Raw genomic sequence first — 21,668 nt, forward strand, 5'->3', positions numbered from 1 at the left:
AGGTTTTAGAAGCCCATCCAAACTTGAAACTACGGTCACGAGCGAGAGATTGGGTGGATACAACTGAGATAAAAGCTCTAATTGGACTTCTAATGCTGCAGGGGATAGTTCATAAGCCAGAAAATAGTATGTACTTCTCAAAATGGGGAAGAATCGCAACCCCTTACTTTTCGAAAATTATCTCTGAGACAAATCACTGCAGTTCTAGTGAGGTAAATGACGTAACGGACCGTGAAGTTAATATAAAATCATTCACACTGTCACCAGCATGATGTGCAATTCATAAATATTCCTTTCTTTTATTTGTTTTAATTTTAGGTGGTAACATACAAACAAAACACTTCAATTTTTGTAAACCAGGTAAATGACCTTGCAGTTAATGAAAAATGGTTCAGAATGTCACATGCTTGATATGATATATATAAATACCCCTTGCTTTTATTTGTTTCAACTTTCGGCTATAAAATATGGGCCAAACTCGGAAATTCCAAACGGGTAAATGACCTTGCAGTTAATGTAAAAATGGTTCAACATTTCTCTAACATTAAAATTAACTAATTAAAACGCCTTTATTTTACTTTTTGTATTACAGATGAATGATATTAGTGATATTACTAACTTTTCTGAAAATCCTACCGTGTAACAACCATCTGCTGAAAAAATACACAGGGCCGGTTACACCAAGCACATCTATAATACCCAGTTAAGAGGTTAATAATGTTTGGATATTCGTTTCATTTTTTCAGTTCATTTCATTAATAACATTACCCCCTTGCATTTTCCTCCACTTCCGCTGTTTGGTGTCCTTAATCTCTTCTTTGTTGCGCCTCGTGCAGCTGTAAGTGTTGGATGTTCTTCCAGTTTTCTCTTTACTAGATTAGTAGCCTTGTAATTATACTTTTCCTTTGCTCTGCTTCTATGCACGTAGGTGACTGTTTGATTTGAATTAAATTCTAGACTATAGTTTGTAGTATATAAAGTGTTATGTAAATTTAATTTTTTTAAATTTATGTATGTTGATTTTTTGAATTGTGGTTTATACCTTTAGGATTTTTTGTCTGCCTCATTTTATATTTATTTGATTTTAGAGAGTTTTGTCTGACTCTTTTTATATAGGTTTGGTATATACAAGACACCCCTGGAGCTTGATTTATTTGATGCCGAAGCCCCTCCTCCAATGAAGTCCTCTTCAATTCCTGTAACGTATGCAGAAGTTGGCGGTGGAGATGGAATTTCTGGAGTGGGAGTTAATGTTGCATCCAGTTCACCTGCATCTGCAGCCACATCTACTCCTATTGACCTAAGAGAGATATTGGGATTAACAGGTATGATTTTCTTGCGATAATATTAGGCCACATACCTATCTGTGAAGTATGGGGTCCTTGAAATTTTCTTTTACTTCCAATATTGTTCTTATAAAGGGTGATATTTGGGAACATAATCATGTTCCGCAGACAACAACTTCCGGATATTGCAAGTGCTGCGGCCAACATCAGCTGTGCACCTTTTCATAGTAAAGTTATCAACTACTATGGAATAACAAAGTTTAAAATAAAATGACAAACAACCAACAGTTACCACGTTACAGCAAATGCCTCTTGACATGCATTGTAGTGTAAAGCGAAATTCCTGTTAACCCTTTGCAATTCGGCTGCAGGAATTCTGAGAATTTCACTACCCATTTCATCATTGAATTGTTCTATTGAGTAAGGATTACTTTTATATCCCTTATGCTTTAAACTAACTTATAAATAAAAGTCGCAGGCCATTAAATCGGGACTGCAGTCTGGCCATAAACCTCCGCTAATTAATCATTCCCCGAAAATGTTATGCACTGCATCCAGGTGAGCTGTACTCCATCTTGTTGAAAGTACCAAAGTGTTCTTTCCTCTTGTCAGTTGTGAAGAAAAGAAAAATGTTCAGGATAAACTCAATATAACAGACAGAATTTATGGTCTCTTGATAAAACTTGGCCCTATTATTCTTATTGCATTAATGGCACAGCAAACCAATTTTGGGGCTTTGAAGTGGAATTTTTTAAATGAGTCTTGGATTTTCTTGGAACCAGTACTGGTTGTTTTTTGCATTTAACCACCTGTTCAAATGAAACCACGTTTCATCCGAAAGCAGTACCCATGCAGGGTTTAAATCGCCACTCTTCACTGACAAGGGGAACCCGCCAAGTGTAACAACCTGATCCCAGAATCTTCGCTCAGTGAAAGAGGGGTCAAAATGAGCGAACACATGTTTCGACTTATCCGGTGTCTACCATTTCCAAGAAAATGACGGTCAAAGTTTTCAACATATGTACTTTACATGCCTGTTAGCACATAGCAAGTTCAATTGTTGCGGTGACACAGTGGTCTTCAACGCAGCTTCACACTTTCAAATCTCTATAGAACACTTTTCCACCTTGTCAATACTTTACATATTTTATTATATTTACCTACCGTACATGTTTCGAGAGCTAACTACTCTCTTCTTCAGCGGTGCCAAACATTAATTAATTTTTGGACTTGGTGCATTGGTACAAATAGAGCAATTATATATAAATCTTGAAATTGTTACAATATTTCTCTGTGTTTCATCTTTCACTTACTTACTATGTCATTTGTTACAGAATTTCAACTAGAATTTTATAAATTATAAGTAATAAAATCTATCAAATTAATCACTATATGTTAATTTTACGTCCTTATTTGCATTTAAAAAGAATAAAATGTTTCTTCGTGTCTAAATTTAACATTTACTTTGCCATTTAGTAGAACCCATTAAAATAAATAGTTTCAATTCATAAAATAATAAATAACATCTATAAAGTTAGTCATCTATCTTAAAATCGTAAAATAATAAATAATAAATAGCCAATTCGTTAAATAATAAATAAAACCTATAAAGTTAGTCACTCTCTTAAAATATTTTCTGCTCTCTTCTTTTTTCCTTTCTTTAAGTCTGCTATAATTCCGAGACCTCACATGAATTAGAATTTCCTTCTCTTAATCCCGTCCAATTCTTCATTTCATCTAATTTATCCACAAATTAAAGTGATGTAACATTGGTCTGAATCAAACAATATGTCCTCCTTGCTGTCAACGACCTTATGGGGCCCAGCTGCTACTATGCTGCCAGTTACGTGATGACCATGCTAGCTACTTTATAACCGTTAAATTCTTCAGTTCGACTGGTTGCCAAATTTAACCATGAACGATATATTATTGCATTAGTCTGAATAAACCTATTCACCTATTCAATACATAAAATATTTTTATCCTTGACATAATACTCAGCCATTATAATGTCTCAAGATTAAGTTATAATCTTGGTGTACTTACAATTAAATCATACTTAATTATATTCCTAACACTAATTAGTAAAACATTTTGCTGAATTGAAGTTGTAATATACAATGTATAGATTGACAGTTCAGTTGTGATTAGAATAACAGTGCCAAAGTGTGAGTAAAAAGCTTGATTCATGAAAACTGATGTCTAAAACTCAGTGATAACATAACACAATGAGATTCTGGCTAAAACGTTTCATACATTTCTTCTTTCATTCTAATGATCAGTGAACAACTATATGTACTATAACATGTTAAAATAGTCTTGATTAAAATTGCGATATCGTCTCAAACTTAGAACTTCTGAAGATTTTGTCTTTATACACGTGTTAATTTGACTGGTTTTGTACTTAATCCACGTGTGACTTCAACATATTATAGTCATTAATTAATAATAACGGTTGAATACGTCTATGTTGGTCGTGTTTCAAACCATAAACTAAATTGACTAGTTGACATTGTAGGGTTTGAAGCTGTTAGCTTTTTTAGGGGCTACAGTCCAAAGGGACATTCAGCTTATTGACTTATTGGCACCACCTTTCTTGTTGGTACTAGACTTCCATGATGTTCTAACCTTACTCGACCTAGCTCATCAGATTAAGTCGCAATATTTCAATTAGACAAACTGTCCCAATATAAATTATAACTTGTTTTCAGCAATCACTTACCAGTGTTTATGGTCTCACACAATCTTGCTGCCAAAACTTATTCATACAAGCACTACTTACTTAACGGTGGAAACACATATCATTCTCACTCAACGCCTATATTTGAATTTATTGCATCATGGGTTGGCACTTGAACAGGAGAAACTCATCATGAAATTCCGTTCCTTCTTACGGAACTGGAGTGTGTATTGTAGAGATAGGATAGGAATGGTAGGAGGGGGGGAATATTCATTCTGGTGAAAGAAGAATTTGTAAGCTACGAAAAAGTTAAAGATGACAAACATGAAATTCTAGATGTAAAGCTCATCTCTGAAGATAATAGGCAACTTGATGTCTTTGGAGTGTACAGACCGGGAAGGGGTAGCGCTGATGCTGATTCAGAATTATTTGATAAGAAAATGGCGACATGCTGGATCACCAAGGAGGCAGAAGGTCCGTCAGAATCCTTCCCCAGTCAAATTGATGACGATCGTCGCATATGACGTCAGGGGTATCATTGTTTGCCACTTTATTAGACATAGCGGAACAGTGACCGCACAGTACTACAGACACTTCCTGGTGCGGCAGGTACGACGTGACGTTCGGCAGAAACATCTGGATCTTGTGGACAGTGCAATAATCCTGCACGACAATGCATAACCACATAAAGCAGAGTGTGTAGGGCAGCTACTGTGACGTTAGGGATGGGGAGAATTGGAGCACCCACCGTACTCTCCCGACATTTCGCCCTGTGACTTTAATCTCATTCAAAAGATAAAGGAACCACTACGTGGTAGGCGGTTTACAACACGAGAGGACATTGCTAATGCTGTGCGCCAACAGGTGACCCGATTCATGCATGGTGCGGCAAATGCTGAGGCAGATGGTATTCAGCGCCTCCCACATCATTGGCAGTGTGTGGTGTCAGTAGCAGGGGACTACTTTGTGCCTTTAGGCCCATGGTTGTCATGTCAACTTTGTGTGTACTGTGTTGTCATCCTTCTGCACCGGAAAAGCTATATTGCCCTGTATACTGCCGTAATAAATTAGTGTGTTACGATATTTCAGTGCTAAAAATCAGATAAAAAATTAGATGAATGGCTTTTCAGGCATTTGCTCTATTAACCAGCGTTTCGTCTTAGGTCTGACACTAGACTCTTCAGAGTGGGATGTGTCAGTGCTATTCATTGTCCACACATATAGTTAATAACTTGTCCTTTCGTCTGTATATGTCACATTTTCCAACCGGACTGGTATCTTAAAAAAACAAAACAAAAAATAGTTGCCATGACTTTTGCCCCAACCCTCATATAAGAAAACATAAAGGTCCAATAATACTGCCTTGAGGAATTCCCCTCTTAATTATTACAGGGTCAGATAAAACTTCGATCTGTGTCGGTGCGACGTAGAGCCCCTAGCAAAAAAAAAAAAAAAAGATAAAACTTCGCCTACTCTAATTCTCTGAGTTCTATTTTCTAGAAATATAGCCACCCATTCAGTCACACTTTTTTCTAGTCCAATAGCACTCATTTTTGCCAGTAGTCTCCCATTATCTACCCTATCAAATGCCTTAGATAGGTCAATTGCAATACAGTCTATTTGACCCCCTGTCTCCAGGATATCTGCTATACCTTGCTGGAATCCTACAAGTTCAGAGTCAGTGGAATAACCTTTCCTAAACCCAAAATGCCTTCTGTCAAACCAGTTATTAATTTTGCAAACATGTCTAATATAATCTAAAAGAATGCTTTCCCGAACCTTACATGCAATGTACATCAAACTGACTGGCCTGTAATTTTCAACTTTATGTCTATCACCCTTTCTTTTATACACAGGGGGTACTATAGCAACTCTTCATTCATTTGGTATAGTTCCTTCATGCACTTCAGATATGGTACTGTATCCCAACCCATTGCCATTAGTATATTCCAAGAAATCTTATCAATTCCAGCTGCTTTTCTAGATTTCAAATTTTGTATTTTACTGTATATGTCATTATTATCATAGGTAAATTTTAATACTTCGTTAGTATTAGTCACCTCCTCTATCTGGACATTATCGTTGTAACCAACAATCTTTACATACTTCTGACTGAATACTTCTGCCTTTTGAAGATCCTCGCTTACACTCTCTCCTTGTTCATGAATGATTGCTGAAATGTCCTTCTTGAAACCTGTTTCTGCCTTATAGTACCTTCCATTTTTCACTAAAATTTGTATGACCAACAATTATGCTTGCCATCATGTTATCCTTAGCTGAGTTCTTTGCTGGATTCAATTTCCTAGTAAGTTCCTTCAATTTCTCCTTAATTCCACAGCCATTTCTAACTCTATTTCCTTCCAAACTGCACCTCCTTCTTAGTCTCTTTACTTCTCTGTTATAATATAGTGGATCTTTACCATTCCTTACCACCTTTAAAGGTACAAACCTATTTTCACATTCCTCAAAAATTGCTTTAAACCCATCCCAGAGTCTGTTTACATTTTTATTTGCTGTTTTCCACCGATCATAGTTACTTTTTTTTAAACTCCCACATGCCTGTTTTATCAGCCATATGGTACTGCCGAATAGTCCTAATTTTAATACCTTCCTTTCTTACACATTTATTTTTAACTGCGACAAAAACAGCTTCGTGATCACTAATACCTCTATTACTTTGGTTTCTCTACAGAGCTCATCTGGTTTTACCAGCACCACATCCAAAACATTCTTCCCTCTAGTTAGTTCCATCACTTTCTGAATCAGCTGCTCTTCCCGTATTAACTTATTTGCCATTTCTTGTTCATGCTTCCTGTCATTCGTGTTACCTTCCCAATTGACATTTAATAAATTGAGATCACCTGCTACTATCACATTTCTTTCCATATTGTTTCAGTTCTGAAATGTACGCCCTGGCCCAAAAATTCATCGGTGGCGATTATTCGTGACAAGAATTGATCGCATCCTGTTGCCAACGTGCAAGATGTTCGGAGCTTATTGCATAGCGCACTCACCTTTGAACTTCCGTCAGTGCATGCGGTACCCACCGCGATGCGATTTTGTGCAGTTGCAGCTCATTACGTAATATCCTGTGGATGGTGCATTTCTCGATGCCACTTGCCCTCTCTAAGTCCATTTTTTTTTTTTTTTTTTGCTAGGGGCTTTACGTCGCACCGACACAGATAGGTCTTATGGCGATGATGGGATAGGAAAGGCCTAGGAGTTGGAAGGAAGCGGCCGTGGCCTTAATTAAGGTACAGCCCCAGCATTTGCCTGGTGTGAAAATGGGAAACCACGGAAAACCATCTTCAGGGCTGCCGATAGTGGGATTCGAACCTACTATCTCCCGGATGCAAGCTCACAGCCGCGCGCCTCTACGCGCACGGCCAACTCGCCCGGTCTCTCTAAGTCCAGTAGCGCCCATCGTCTGTTTTCGTCCAGGAGCTGCTTGATGAGGGCACGTGCCATGTCGGTCCGCACACTGACAGGTCGTCCCGAACGTTGCTCATCACTGGTTGACACACATCCTTGCTGAAACTTTCCTACCCCCTGTGCTACTGTACTGTACGGTATGGTAGGGGATCTTTCCCAAGGGCTTCCACTAATTCACTGTAACATTCCATTGCATTTCTCCCTCAGAGAACGGCTATTTTGATGTAAGTGTGTTGCTCAACACAGGTTACTTCCATCTTGCACGACACTCACCAACTGACTGATTTCACAGCCCTCGCTGTGCTACTACCAGCTATCACAGAGCTGTCTGTTGTTCTGCATACACACTATGCCTGTAGAACTTCCACACGACACATATACGTTTGTGATCTGTTCACATATCTACAAGAAAGAAAATAGTTGCCATGACTTTTGTCCCAATCCTCATATATATCAATGATATGTGTAAAGAAGTGGAATCAGAGATAAGGCTGTTTGCATATGATGTTATTCTGTACAGAGTAATAAATAAGTTACAAGATTGTGTGCAACTGCAAAATGACCTCTATAATGTTGTGAGGTGGACGGTAGGTAATGCTATGATGATAAACAGGGTTAAAAGTCAGGTTGTGAGTTTCACAAATAGGAATGGTCCTCTCAGTTTTAATTACTGCATTGATGGGGTGAAAGTTCCTTTTGGGGATCATTGTAAGTACCTAGGTGTTAATAAAAGGAAAGATCTTCGTTGGAGTGATGGCATAAATATGATTGTTAATAAAGGGTACAGATCTCTGCACATGGTTATGAGGGTATTTAGGGTTTGTAGTAAGGATGTAAAGGAGAGGGCATATAAGTCTCTGGTAAGATGCCAACTAGAGTTTGGTTCCAGTGTATGGGACCCTCACCAGGACTGGAAAAAATCCACAGAAATGCAGCTTGATTTGTTCTGGGTGATTTCCGACAAAAGAGTAGCGTTACAAAAATGTTGCATACTTTGAACTGGGAAGACTTGGGAGAAAGGAGACAAGCTACTCGACTAAGTGGTATGTTGCATAAGACCAGTTTCATGTTTTGTGACCGTATTGAGCTTACTAATAATAGTTACAGTTTGTTTTTATGTCCACCTTATTCAATACATAAAATTGTTTACTGTTTCTAAAAGGACATTTACCACAGTAGAAACATTAAATGGGACATGTTTTTCTCGTTGTGTCGAGCATCTTCAGCATTTTGTACAATTATCTCAAGGTTGAGTCATTATATTAAACTTAATTTTACAATTATTTGTTCATTAAAATGTTATTGTAGATTTTAAAAAATCATTACTATATAAAAAAATTTAAAATGAAACAGGAAGGAGTAACAGTTAAAATGGGTCTATAATTGACTAGACGTTAATCACAAAAAGTTGATGTCCAAGTCATATGCTAGTTAAATTGTAAAATTGGGCTAAAATTCTGTTTTTTCTAACACTGCAGGTGTTAACTTATCAATGTATAAATGTTCATATGAAGGTTAATTAATTAGAAGGTTAAACTTGTAATATATTCTCAATAAATGAGAATTACACCATTATTAAAAAATGCTGTACTGCAACAAGCACAGCTAGGCACTAAAGTGTGACATATAACAGGACATATTCATCCATAACGTTGCAGTAAACAGCACAATAACTAAGTAACAAATATTTGTGTCCCTTTTAACCTCGCTATAATAACATACAGACAAGTAAAAATTGGCCGACTCAAATCAGTTGGAGATTGGGGAAGACTAGAAGTTTGATGCATACAACAGATTACAAACCTCTAATATTCCATTTTATAATAATGGTGTAATGCTCATTTAATGAGAATATATTGCAAGTTTAATCTTCTAATTTATTAATCTTCAATTGAACATTTATATTTTGATAAATAGCTTAACACTAGCAGTGTTAGAAAAAAAGAGAATTTTAGCCAAATCTTACAATTTAACTGGCACTACTGTGACTTGGACATCAACTTTCTGTGATTAACGTCTAGGCTATTATAGACCCATTTTAATTCTTACTTCTTCCTGTTTTATTTTAAATTTTTTAATATTGTATTATATTTTATTGTATAATAACATTTTAATGAACAAGTAATTGTGAAATAAGGTTTAATATAATGATTCAACCTTGGGATGATTGTACAAAATGGCTGAAGATGCTCAACACAATGAGCGAAACATGTCCCATTTAATGTTTGTATTGTGGTGAATGTCCTGTTAGAGACAATAAACATTTTTATTTATTGAATAAGGTGGACATAAAAACAAGAAATTGTAACTATTATAAGTGGTATGTTCCGAGCTGTCAGTGTAGAGATGGCGTGGAATGACATCAGTAGATGAATATATTTGAGTGTTGTCTTTAAAAGTAGGAAAGATCACAATATGAAGATAAAGCTGGAATTCAAGAGGACAAATTGGGGCAAACATTTGTTTATAGGTAGGGGACTTAGGGATTGTAATAACTTACCAAGGGGGACGTTCAGTAAATTTCCAATTTCTTTGCGATCATTTAAGAAAAGGCTAGGAAAACAACAGATAGGGAATCTGCCACATGGGCGACTGACTTAAATGCAGATCAGTAGTGATTGATTGATTCCAGCAGATTTGTGCTTTATGAATATACAGCACATGAAAATACAGTAGTCAGTTGAGAAGCCATTAACAGAAAATCTGTCACTTATAATGCAAAGAGCAGATACTTGCACACGATCATATACATCAGCTCCAAGCAGGCAAGCTGGGTCATCATGTTATTGGCTGTGCATATTACCGCTCATTCATTGGGAAATCCCCGCTCATCCCCGCAGGCTATGGGAATCTACAATAACGCATGGAAATATCTCCCTGTACATTCTGTTGTAAACTTAATTTAAAGTACTTTCGTAAATTGGTAATAAATTGTTCAGTGTAAATTACTATTGCACTTACACCAGAAACACACTGTGAATTTTGCCGTAAAAGTAGTTAGTGGTACGTAAAGACAATAATAGTATTATTAAATTTTGCCACTCTGTAGCTTGTTGGTATTTGTTCTTATAGTATGGAGGGTTGCCCCAGTTAAAACAGGATGCGACCTTGAGCGCACGTGCCACTCGTGGAAACAGTTGCATGTTGGTTTTTTTGTTCTGTTCTGTTTTGTCAGTATGATTTAGTCCGCCTCCGTAGCGTAACGGTTAGTGTAATTAGCTGCCGTCCTCGGGGGCCGGGGTTCGATTCCTGGTACTGCCAGAAATTTAAGAATGGCAGGAGGGCTGGTATGTGGTTGAAATGGTACATGCAGCTCACCTCCAATATGGGTGTGCCTGAAAAGAGCTGCACTACCTCGGGATGAGGACACGAGTTTACTAGTGGGATTTAGAGAAATGCCGCGTACTGTCATATCATACCCAGTGTTGCTTCATGGCCTGTTGAATTGCATATATTGTACCTGCTCAAAGCCTGAGTCCCAACCAGCATTTATCTCAGGGGGTGTTACGGTCCGAATCAATCGCAACTAATAAACAATTTTTAAAAAATTATGAAGATATAAGATCTCCAAATAAATGTATGGGCGCCATCCAATCAGTCCTACAGGGTTGAACGGGACACTCTAATCATTAACTTTAAGGCTCATCATTAAAAAAAAAAAAAAAAATACATATATATTAAATCAGATCAAAGGGAAAAATATGAAGGCACCGTCCTAGGAATGGGGACGGATATTTAAACGGTCACCAAGGGTTTACAATGCTACAAGAACAAGAACCTGGAACTGTTTCCTTGCAAATGCTAAAGGAGCATTTTATTTAAGTTGACAAATTTTACACACAACAAAATTTGTTGACCCTTAATTTGCCAGTTATTTGGCAAATCATTCCTGAAAATTTACATCATATTATACACTTTTGACCACCCATCCATTTGGGTGGTGGAACCGTTGATTTCTGAAGGTGTCAGTTCGACCCTTTTGAACACAATGACCATTGATGGTCATGGACCAATTACCTGTTGGCCAAATGGGCACAATCACATGAATCATGTTATCGTGTCCACTTTTATTGGGATGAGACCAACCCGGGATACTACAAACTCTCCCCGGGTTCCTAACCAAGATATGCTAATCGTTAACTGAAGGAAACGACAAAGCGACTCTAACCTAATGGTTCAGATGTAGGGATTTGCCATCACTTTACAAATAACAAACTTAACTTATTATTTACAACAACTTGACATTATTACGTTATTTCGCCAGCTGACTTCCCTAGTATCATTCATCATCATCATCCAAAATAATAATAATAATTTAAAAAATTCATTATTATTATTATTATTATTATTATTATTATTATTATTATTATTATTATTATTATTATTATTATTATTATTATTATTATTATTATTATTATTATTATTATTATTATTATTATTATTATTATTATTATTATTATTATTATTATTATTATTATTATTATTATTATTATTATTATTATTATTATTATTATTATTATTATTATTATTATTATTATTATTATTATTATTATTATTATTATTATTATTATTATTATTATTATTATTATTATTATTATTATTATTATTATTATTATTATTATTATTATTATTATTATTATTATTATTATTATTATTATTATTATTATTATTATTATTATTATTATTATTATTATTATTATTATTATTATTATTATTATTATTATTATTATTATTATTATTATTATTATTATTATTATTATTATTATTATTATTATTATTATTATTATTATTATTATTATTATTATTATTATTATTATTATTATTATTATTATTATTATTATTATTATTATTATTATTATTATTATTATTATTATTATTATTATTATTATTATTATTATTATTATTATTATTATTATTATTATTTGAGAAGATTAAGAAGAAGCATTGATTACATTAATTTTGAGAATAATAAGTGTGGTGAAAAATTAAATTGAAACATTAAACCAATGATGATTACGGATTACAATAATAGCTTTGATCCATCCATTACACAAAAAAGGCAGCATGAAGAACATCAACAACTACAGAGGAATATCTTTGCTACCCGTGACTTACAAAATTCTATCACTTGCCATCCTGGAGCGTTTGGAAGCACAAGTCGAACATCAAATAGGTGAATACCAAGGAGGGTTCAGAAAAGGTCGCTCAACAGCCGAGCAGATCCAAAATCGCAAAACGATCATCAGATATTGTACACTAAGGTCCAAACAGTATGTGTCTGTCTTTGTGGACTTTAAGAAAGCGTACGACTCCATTGACCGGGAAGTCCTGCTAAACATCTTAAATGAATTCGGAGTTGATTTGAAACTGCTGGCATTAATTAGAGCCAAGTTCCACGGATGTCTCTCGCATTCCTTTGACGTCAAAACAGGAGTCCGACAAGGTGATGGGCTATCCCCAATACTCTTCAACTGTGTTCTTGAAAAGATCATCAGAACCTGGCGGATGAGATTACAGGAAACCAACTACTGTCCATTGAGAATAGGAACCAAATCCAAGAGGATCGCAACAGACTGCTTAGCATTTGCCGATGATATTGCTGTTCTCTCAAACGACATAGAAACCGCTAGAGCTCAAGTTGAAATTTTAAAGGAAATGGCTGAACAAACTGGTTTGCAGATATCGTTTGAGAAAACAGAAGTAATGACTAACATCAAAGAGGCTCCACCAAAACTCCATACAAAATACGGGGACATCACCCGAGTAGACAAATTCAAATACCTGGGTGAGATCATCATGAAAAATGGACTGGACAAAGAAGCACTTCAGGAGCGAGTACGCAAACTGGAAATAGCCTACCAAACATCCCGCACAATCTACAACAAAAAATGCCTTTCCCAAAACACCAAGATACGTCACTATGAAACCGTTCTGAAGCCAGTAGTTCTATAAGAAGCCGAAACCCTGTCTCTAAATGCCAACAAAGGACTCCTTGAAGAACTGGAGAAAAAAGAACGCAAAATTGTGAGAGGAATCTTGGGATCAAAGTACAGAAATGGAATCCATCAAGAGAGATCCAACGACGAAGTCTACAGTAAAATAGGGAAAATTACCGACACAATCAGAAAAAGACGGGCACGATTTTACGGTCATCTGAAAAGAATGGACGAAAGAAAGTTAACTAAAGAAATCTTTCACTTTTTTGATTCAAACCCCAAAACCACAATTCCCTGGTTTAGAAATACCAAAGAAGATCTGCAAATGCTACATATCTCAGCTGAAGATGCCCTTAACAGAGATCTCTTCCGCAAGAAAATATTGACGAACGGGCTAAACCGAGACGAGCAACCGAAGAGAAGACACGGTGCCCCTTGAACAGAGGAGCGTAAGCAGGCCCACTCACAAAGAATGAGGGAAATTTGGGCTCTAAAGAAGGCCAAGTTCAGTGTCAAATGCAACAAGATTTAACGTGGTCCTTGATGGCCCCAGCGAATTATATATATATAATAATAATAATAATTATTATTATTATTAATTTGAAAATTGTATATTTTAATTTCAATTCCTACGACTATTATTATTATCCTCAGAAATAATATAATAAATTCTTCTTATGCTTCTTCACATTATTATTATTATTATTATTATTATTATTATTATTAATTTGAAAATTCTATATTTTAATTTTGATTGTTACATAGCAGTTACCTATTATTATGTTTAACGCATAACCCCTTTTACAATTCCGATCTAGTTTGGCACTTAATCAATTAAGACATGATTTACTCGGAATATTATTATTATTTCGAAATTTTATATTTTAATTTCAATCTTTAGAACTTAGTCACATATGTTAACTCCCAAATATGAACCACCAAGATCCGATTTCATATCGCTCGGGACATAATAACGGTATTCGAACCCGCAACCATATTTTCGTACTGTCGTTAATTTATGGGAACATCATGTCCTCCCAAGACAAATCTCAAATCCCATGGCACCTTGCACTTGGGCAAATACATCCAATCTCTGCAAGTGCTAAATTATTCCTTCCATTTTCGTTTTGAAGTCCATTTATTCTACTGGAAATCTTCAAACATTTAATTCATTCATTAATCTTCGGTGCGTGGACTCCTGCCACTCATGACACCGAATCGGCATAATATATCGACGTAGGCATCGAGATTTATCTATTTCACTATCAAAAACAGTACGGCTCAATTCTCGCCTCATGCCGGATTTTCGTCCCGCACGACTTCCAATCTCAAAAATGGGCTCACACCACTCTGGGCTTTCAACATATCATGACCATCCTATACACGTGGCTCTATCACTTCTAAACAAATATTTATGATTATTATGGAGTCCAAAAACGTTAAATCAACAATTAAAGTTAAAATCAAATTTACTGCCTGAATTACAGTCTTCCACGCCATATATTATCTCGACATTGAAATTACTTTAACTTGCGATCATTCCATCAACTTAGGCCCGTGCCATTATTCACAAAGCATTACTATAAACACATGTTTGTGGGTTACTGTAGTCACGTCCTAGTTCGTGAACCATGGGCAACCGCTGAGTGGCCTAGTAAGTGGTCCTGAGAGTCGGGATACCAGTTGCTATGGAATGGGAGTGGGCATCTTGGACATATTCTGAGTCGTGGCCCCCCTTGTGCTCAGGCAGCTAGGAATATACAATTCACCGGTGGTCCATAACCCTTTAGAGGAGAGATCCTCACTTGGATTATGTGCAAGTAGGGCAGCATCCTGCTTCATGAATTCACCGAGCTCAGAACACTTTAAGCAAGCCTTGGACCTATAGGAGTAATGGAGTCCCACTCCCATTTGACAGGTGAGGGACTCCTTGGAAACAACTTGGCGAACGGAATGGAATTCGATGGGGAGCTATCAATATTAATGGGGCTTATGGAAGAAAGAAGGTAGAACTGGCTGAGTCAGCAAAGAGGATGCATCTGGATGTGCTAGGAGTAAGTGATATTCGGGTAAGGGGAGATAATGAGGAAGAGATAGGAGATTATAAAGTGTACTTGACGGGTGTTAGAAAGGGAAGGACAGAGTCTGGGGTAGGGCTTTTTATCAGGAATACCATTGCACGCAACATAGTTTCTGTTAGGCACGTAAATGAGCGAATGATGTGGGTAGATTTGTCAGTGGGAGGAATTAGAACAAGAATTGTGTCCGTGTATTCACCATGTGAAGGGTGCAGATGAGGATGAAGTTGACAAGTTTTATGAAGCATTGAGTGACATCGTGGTCAGGGTCAACAGCAAGGATAGAATAGTGCTAATGGGCGATTTCAATGCGAGAGTTGGGAATAGAACTGAAGGATACGAAAGGGTGATTGGTAAATGTGGGGAAGATATGGAAGCTAATGGGAATGGGAATCGTTTGCTGGATTTCTGTGCTAGTATGGGTTTAACTGTTACGAATACATTTTTCAAGCATAAGGCTATTCACCGCTACACATGGGAGGCTAGGGGTACCAGATCCATAATAGACTATATCTCAACAGACTTTGAATTCAGGAAATCTGTTAGGAATGTAAGAGTTTTTCGCAGATTTTTTGATGATACAGACCACTATCTTATCTGCAGTGAACTAAGTATCTCTAGGCCTAGGGTAGAGAAAGTGAAATCTGTCTGCAAACGAATAAGGGTAGAAAATCTCCAGGACGAGGAAATTAGACAGAAGTACATGGATATAATTAGTGAGAAGTTTCGAACAGTAGACAGTAAGCAGGTTCAGGATATAGAATGTGAATGGGTGGCATACAGGGATGCTGTAGTAGAAACAGCAAGGGAATGCCTAGGAACAACTGTGTGTAAAGATGGGAAAAGGTGAACATCTTGGTGGAATGATGAAGTGAGAGCAGCCTGTAAACGTAAAAAGAAGGCTTATCAGAAATGGCTCCAAACAAGGGCCGAGGCAGATAGGGATTGGTACGTAGATGAAAGAAACAGAGCGAAACAAGTAGTTGTTGAATCCAAAAAGAAGTCATGGGAAGATTTTTGGTAATAATCTGGAAAGGTTAGGTCAAGCAGCAGGGAAACCTTTCTGGACAGTAATAAAGAATCTTAGGAAGGGACAGAAAAAGGAAATGAACAGTGTTTTGAGTAATTCAGGTGAACTCATAATAGATCCCAGGGAATCACTGGAGAGGTGGAGGGAATATTTCGAACATCTTCTCAATGTAAAAGGAAATCATCATGGTGGTGTTGCAAACAGCCAAGCTCATGGGGAGGAGGAAAATGATGTTGGTGAAATTATGCTTGAGGAAGTGGAAAGGATAGTAAATAAACTCCATTGTCATAAGGCAGCAGGAATAGATGAAATTAGACCTGAAATGGTGAAGTATAGTGGGAAGGCAGGGATGAAATGGCTTCATAGAGTAGTAAAATTAGCATGGAGTGTTGGTAAGGTACCTTCAGATTGGACAAAAGCAGTAATTGCACCTATCTATAAGCAAGGGAACAGGAAGGATTGCAACAACTATCGAGGTATCTCATTGATTAGTATACCGGGCAAAGTATTCACTGGCATCCTGGAAGGGAGGGTGCGATCAGTCGTTGAGAGGAAGTTGGATGAAAACCAGTGTGGTTTCAGACCACAGAGAGGCTGTCAGGATCAGATTTTCAGTATGTGCCAGGTAATTGAAAAATGCTATGAGAGGAATAGGCAGTGGTGTTTATGTTTCGTAGATCTAGAGAAAGCATATGACAGGGTACCGAGGGAAAAGATGTTCGCCATACTGGGGGACTATGGAATTAAAGGTAGATTATTAAAATCAATCAAAGGCATTTATGTTGGCAATTGGGCTTCAGTAAGAATTGATGGTAGAATGAGTTTTTGGTTCAGGGTACTTACAGGAGTTAGACAAGGCTGTAACCTTTCACCTTTGCTGTTCGTAGTTTACATGGATCATCCGCTGAAAGGTATAAAATGGCAGGGAGGGATTCAGTTAGGTGGAAATGTAGTAAGCAGTTTGGCCTATGCTGACGACTTGGTCTTAATGGCAGACTGTGCCGAAAGCCTGCAGTCTAATATCTTGGAACTTGAAAATAGGTGCAATGAGTATGATATGAAAATTAGCCTCTCAAAGACTAAATTGATGTCAGTAGGTAAGAAATTCAACAGAATTGAATGTCAGATTGGTGATACAAAGCTAGAACAGGTCGATAACTTCAAGTATTTAGGTTGTGTGTTCTCCCAGGATGGTAATATATTAAGTGAGATTGAATCAAGGTGTAGTAAAGCTAATGCAGTGAGCTCGCAGTTGCGATCAGCAGTATTCTGTAAGAAGGAAGTCAGCTCCCAGACGAAACTATCTTTACATCGGTCTGTTTTCAGACCAACTTTGCTTTACGGGGCCGAAAGCTGGGTGGACTCAGGATATCTTATTCATAAGTTAGAAGTAACAGACATGAAAGTAGCAAGAATGATTGTTGGTACAAACAGGTGGGAACAATGGCAGGAGTGTACTCGGAATGAGGAGATAAAGGCTAATTTAGGAATGAACTCGATGGATGAAGCTGTACGCATAAACCGGCTTTGGTGGTGGGGTCATGTGAGGCAAATGGAGGAGGATAGGTTACCTAGGAGAATAATGGACTCTGTTATGGTGGGTAAGAGAAGTAGGGGGAGACCAAGACGATGATGGTTAGACTCGGTTTCTAGCGATTTAAAGATAAGAGGTATAGAACTAAATGAGGCCTCAACACTAGTTGCAAATCGAGGATTGTGGCGACGTTCAGTAAATTCTCAGAGGTTTGCAGACTGAACGCTGAAAGGCATAACAGTCTATAATGATAATGTATGTATGTATGTATGTATGTATGTATGTATGTATGTACTATAAATACGGATTTACACATTACCCAATGTCATTTATCACTGCGATACTTCTACTGATTATTATATTTCTGTCCACTGGCGAAACTTCGCGGCACAAATAATCATAGATATTTAGAGGCAATTCAGTGGACTTCATTCCGTCCCACAACAATTAAAATCACTTGGCAACACTCTACCTCTGGATATTCTTACAACATACCTTAATATCTATAAAGTTTCCGATAACTGAAAACCACATTTGAGCACTTCTAAGATGAATATTTATCTTATCTTTACGTGAAACATGCTCCATATAATTTCAAACAATTCAAGCACTTGAATAAATAAATCAACCCTACTCTACTCTATTAAATAATCATAATTATGTTGATTGCTTGATCTAATATTGTACATTTTAATTTGTCCCTTTGTCTATCTATCTCTGAAATTATACGAGCCGGACATGTTTCATTTCACAATCAAGTTACCATAATGAAAGAATATGGTTTCCTCCCGCTAACGATAGCAATCCACAAATATATATTATGGGGTACTCATCTTAGCTTGTAGTTTGCTAAACCGGATGAGGAGCCTAGCCCCATCCGGGTTTTAGCACTGCATCCTACTGGTATTCATGCCAGCTTGAAGAGGTAATCCTTGACACTTTTTATTCTTACACATTTTAAATCTTATAAAAACAAAACAAATAACCTGTGCACTTGTAATAATTTGCACTCTAACTTTCACATATAAATTTAACACTCTTGGCCTTTTATCTAGCCTACTTAATGTAAATATACATTATTAGTTCCTTTCCCGGACACTAGGAACACGTAATACCTCGGTATCACTTTCAGCGGCTCGGCGCACACTCGATTTCCCCATCTCACGTTCGCGTAGCTGACCAGGTATCAGTTATTAATTGACTGTTTACTTGGTGAAATTCCGTCGAACACCCACGACTCTTCTCACGTAACGTACTTCCTATTTTTGATATAGAAGCTCACACTCCTATCTGTAGGTGTTGATTTAATGAATTCTTTATATATTCGAACTCCTGCTGGTATACTGTTCAAGACTGTAATATGAACTACTTCACGTCATGGTTCACCATGCTACGTAACACCTCAAACAATATTCCACGAGTGACTACACACACGTACTGGCGTAGTAACAGTACGAACAATTTATCACAAGTAAGTACGCACCCTGGTGTTGTAACGGCTCGAACAACTCTTCACAAGTAAGATACTTCCGTCTCCACGACCATGTATTTATATTCGACTCCCCTCTCGCCCAAGTTCACGAGAGGTCATCTTAGGGCACGAAGTTCGAATATCCTCATACCACTATTTGTGGCCCAGCCAGTGGCTTAAACTTGGGATCCACTGATGTAATTATGTTATTTTAGCCTCTATGCCAATTCTCAAATAATATTGTTCGCTGGTAATTGATATAATAGTGAATTTAGCTCCTGTATCCCAGCCTGGGATTTCGCGCCCTTTTATAGCGTCTCTTGCCTGCAGCCAATCAACGGATAGCGTCCATGAATTCTCAGAATTACGCCAGTCAATCTCCCTCAATTAATAACTTCAACTTTAATTATTTGGTTAGGCTTATAAATTTCACCTTATCTCGAATTTATAAATCACTTCCTTCTATAAATTTAATCCGTGGAATTAACGTTGATAGTGCTTCTTACAATACGAAGTTGTCGTACCTGCTTCTGGTCTGCAAATTTTACGATTGGTCCCAGCTTACGCGGGACTGAGAAGTTTCATATTTTTTTTTCTTTAAGTACCAACCTTGTTTTCAGCCCTCGCTAGTTATTTGGAGATCCCCTTACATCATTTCTAGGAATTCTGCACACGGACCATCTGGTGTGTCGCACTATAATTTTGCCCCCCGGCTCTGAAACCTTTCCACTGACTTGGAAATAACTCTTGCCTTACTCTTCCCCCTCGTCACAGTTTCTGAGAATTCTAATTCTGCTGGCCATTGTATTTCTTAATCTTAGTGGAGACAACAGTCTGTGGCAGGTTGCACAATACCATAATAACTTGGGATCCACTGATGTAATCACACGGCCTAGTCTGTACTTACAATATGTAAAGTAAGATATTCTTGCTCCTGAAAATGAAATATATATTCCTCAATAATTAATTACAATTGAATGACGCGTATCACACCCCCACCAGGGCGCAATATATATATATATAGCAAGGCTACATTGTTGGCCTTTCGATGGTAATGTCTCATTATCAAGGATTGTACAATAGTGTAAAATGAAAGGTCAACATTAAACACTTTATAGTTGTTCCGTATTGAACTGAGAATCACAAAGGTAAATTGAATTCAAGGGTTCCACCTTTTCAATAATAATACAATTCTGTTGCACAGGATTATGTAACAACATGTTTATTGCAGTACCAGTTCCGACTCATTTTTAGTGTCATCATTAGGGAGCGGATTTTTATGTGCCAAAAATGTGAAAAACATTTTTTATGTGCTGAAAAACTTTAAAATACGTGATAGCAAATTCAAATTATTTTCCTTTAAATATCACATAACTACTCGTGCTCAAGAAGCTCTATCAGTAAGGAGAAGCAATACATGGTCGTATTTTATACCTTATGGCCAAAGTAAGTGCATGGCTTCATTGAATAACCTAGCTACAGTGACATGGTTTGCAGCATGCATTTCTTTACATTCTAGCAAATAAGAATGTTCACAAGCGGTTTTGTCATTCTTCAACACACCAACTGCAACATTTCCTACTTTTCTGCCACTTGAATCAGTGGTTTTGTCAATGCTCACCCACAGTTTTCCGCTATCACATACTGCCCGAATTCTCTGTAAAAGCATAGATATCAAGGATATGAGTTGTTACTTGTAATTCTCTGTAAAGTTTCTTCATAATATTTTGGGAGATAGTTTTACCTTCATGTGGATTCGTCTGGAGGCTCAAAATTAATGTACTTTGTTAGGAAATTTCTCAGTACCGGATTATTTATTTTGCCAAGAGGAATGTTGTTACAAACAAATGCTCTTCACACATCTAAATAATACTGGGAATATTTAGATGGGCCTGCATCAGGGAACAGGAAGGATTGCAGCAACTATCGAGGTATAGCATTGATTAGTATACCAGGCAGAGTATTCCCTGGTAATTTGGAATGGAGGGTGCGATCAGTCGTTCAGAGGAAGTTGGATGAAAACCAGTGCGGTTTCAGACCACAGAGGGGCTGTCAGCATCAGATTTTCAGTATGTGCCAGGTAATTGAAAAATGCTACGAGAGGAAGAGGCAGTTGTGTTTATGTTTCGTAGATCTAGAGAAAGCATATGATAGGGTACCAAGGGAAAAGATGTTCGCCATACTGGGGGACTATGGAATTAAAGGTAGATTATTAAAATCA

General features: G+C 37.1%; 1 protein-coding gene across 1 annotated transcript in view; it reads left to right on the forward strand.

Moving 5' to 3' along the window:
• Positions 1-21,668, forward strand: part of Bruce (BIR repeat containing ubiquitin-conjugating enzyme) — a 1,406,664-nt gene that overhangs the window by 308,877 nt on the left and 1,076,119 nt on the right. The window contains exon 19 of the mRNA XM_068225988.1: positions 1,117-1,325. Within this exon, the coding sequence (XP_068082089.1) occupies positions 1,117-1,325 (209 nt within the window). The remainder of the gene's footprint in view (positions 1-1,116; positions 1,326-21,668) is intronic.

This window comes from Anabrus simplex, chromosome 2, assembly GCF_040414725.1.
Source record: "Anabrus simplex isolate iqAnaSimp1 chromosome 2, ASM4041472v1, whole genome shotgun sequence".
In the NCBI taxonomy this organism is placed as follows: domain Eukaryota; kingdom Metazoa; phylum Arthropoda; class Insecta; order Orthoptera; family Tettigoniidae; genus Anabrus; species Anabrus simplex.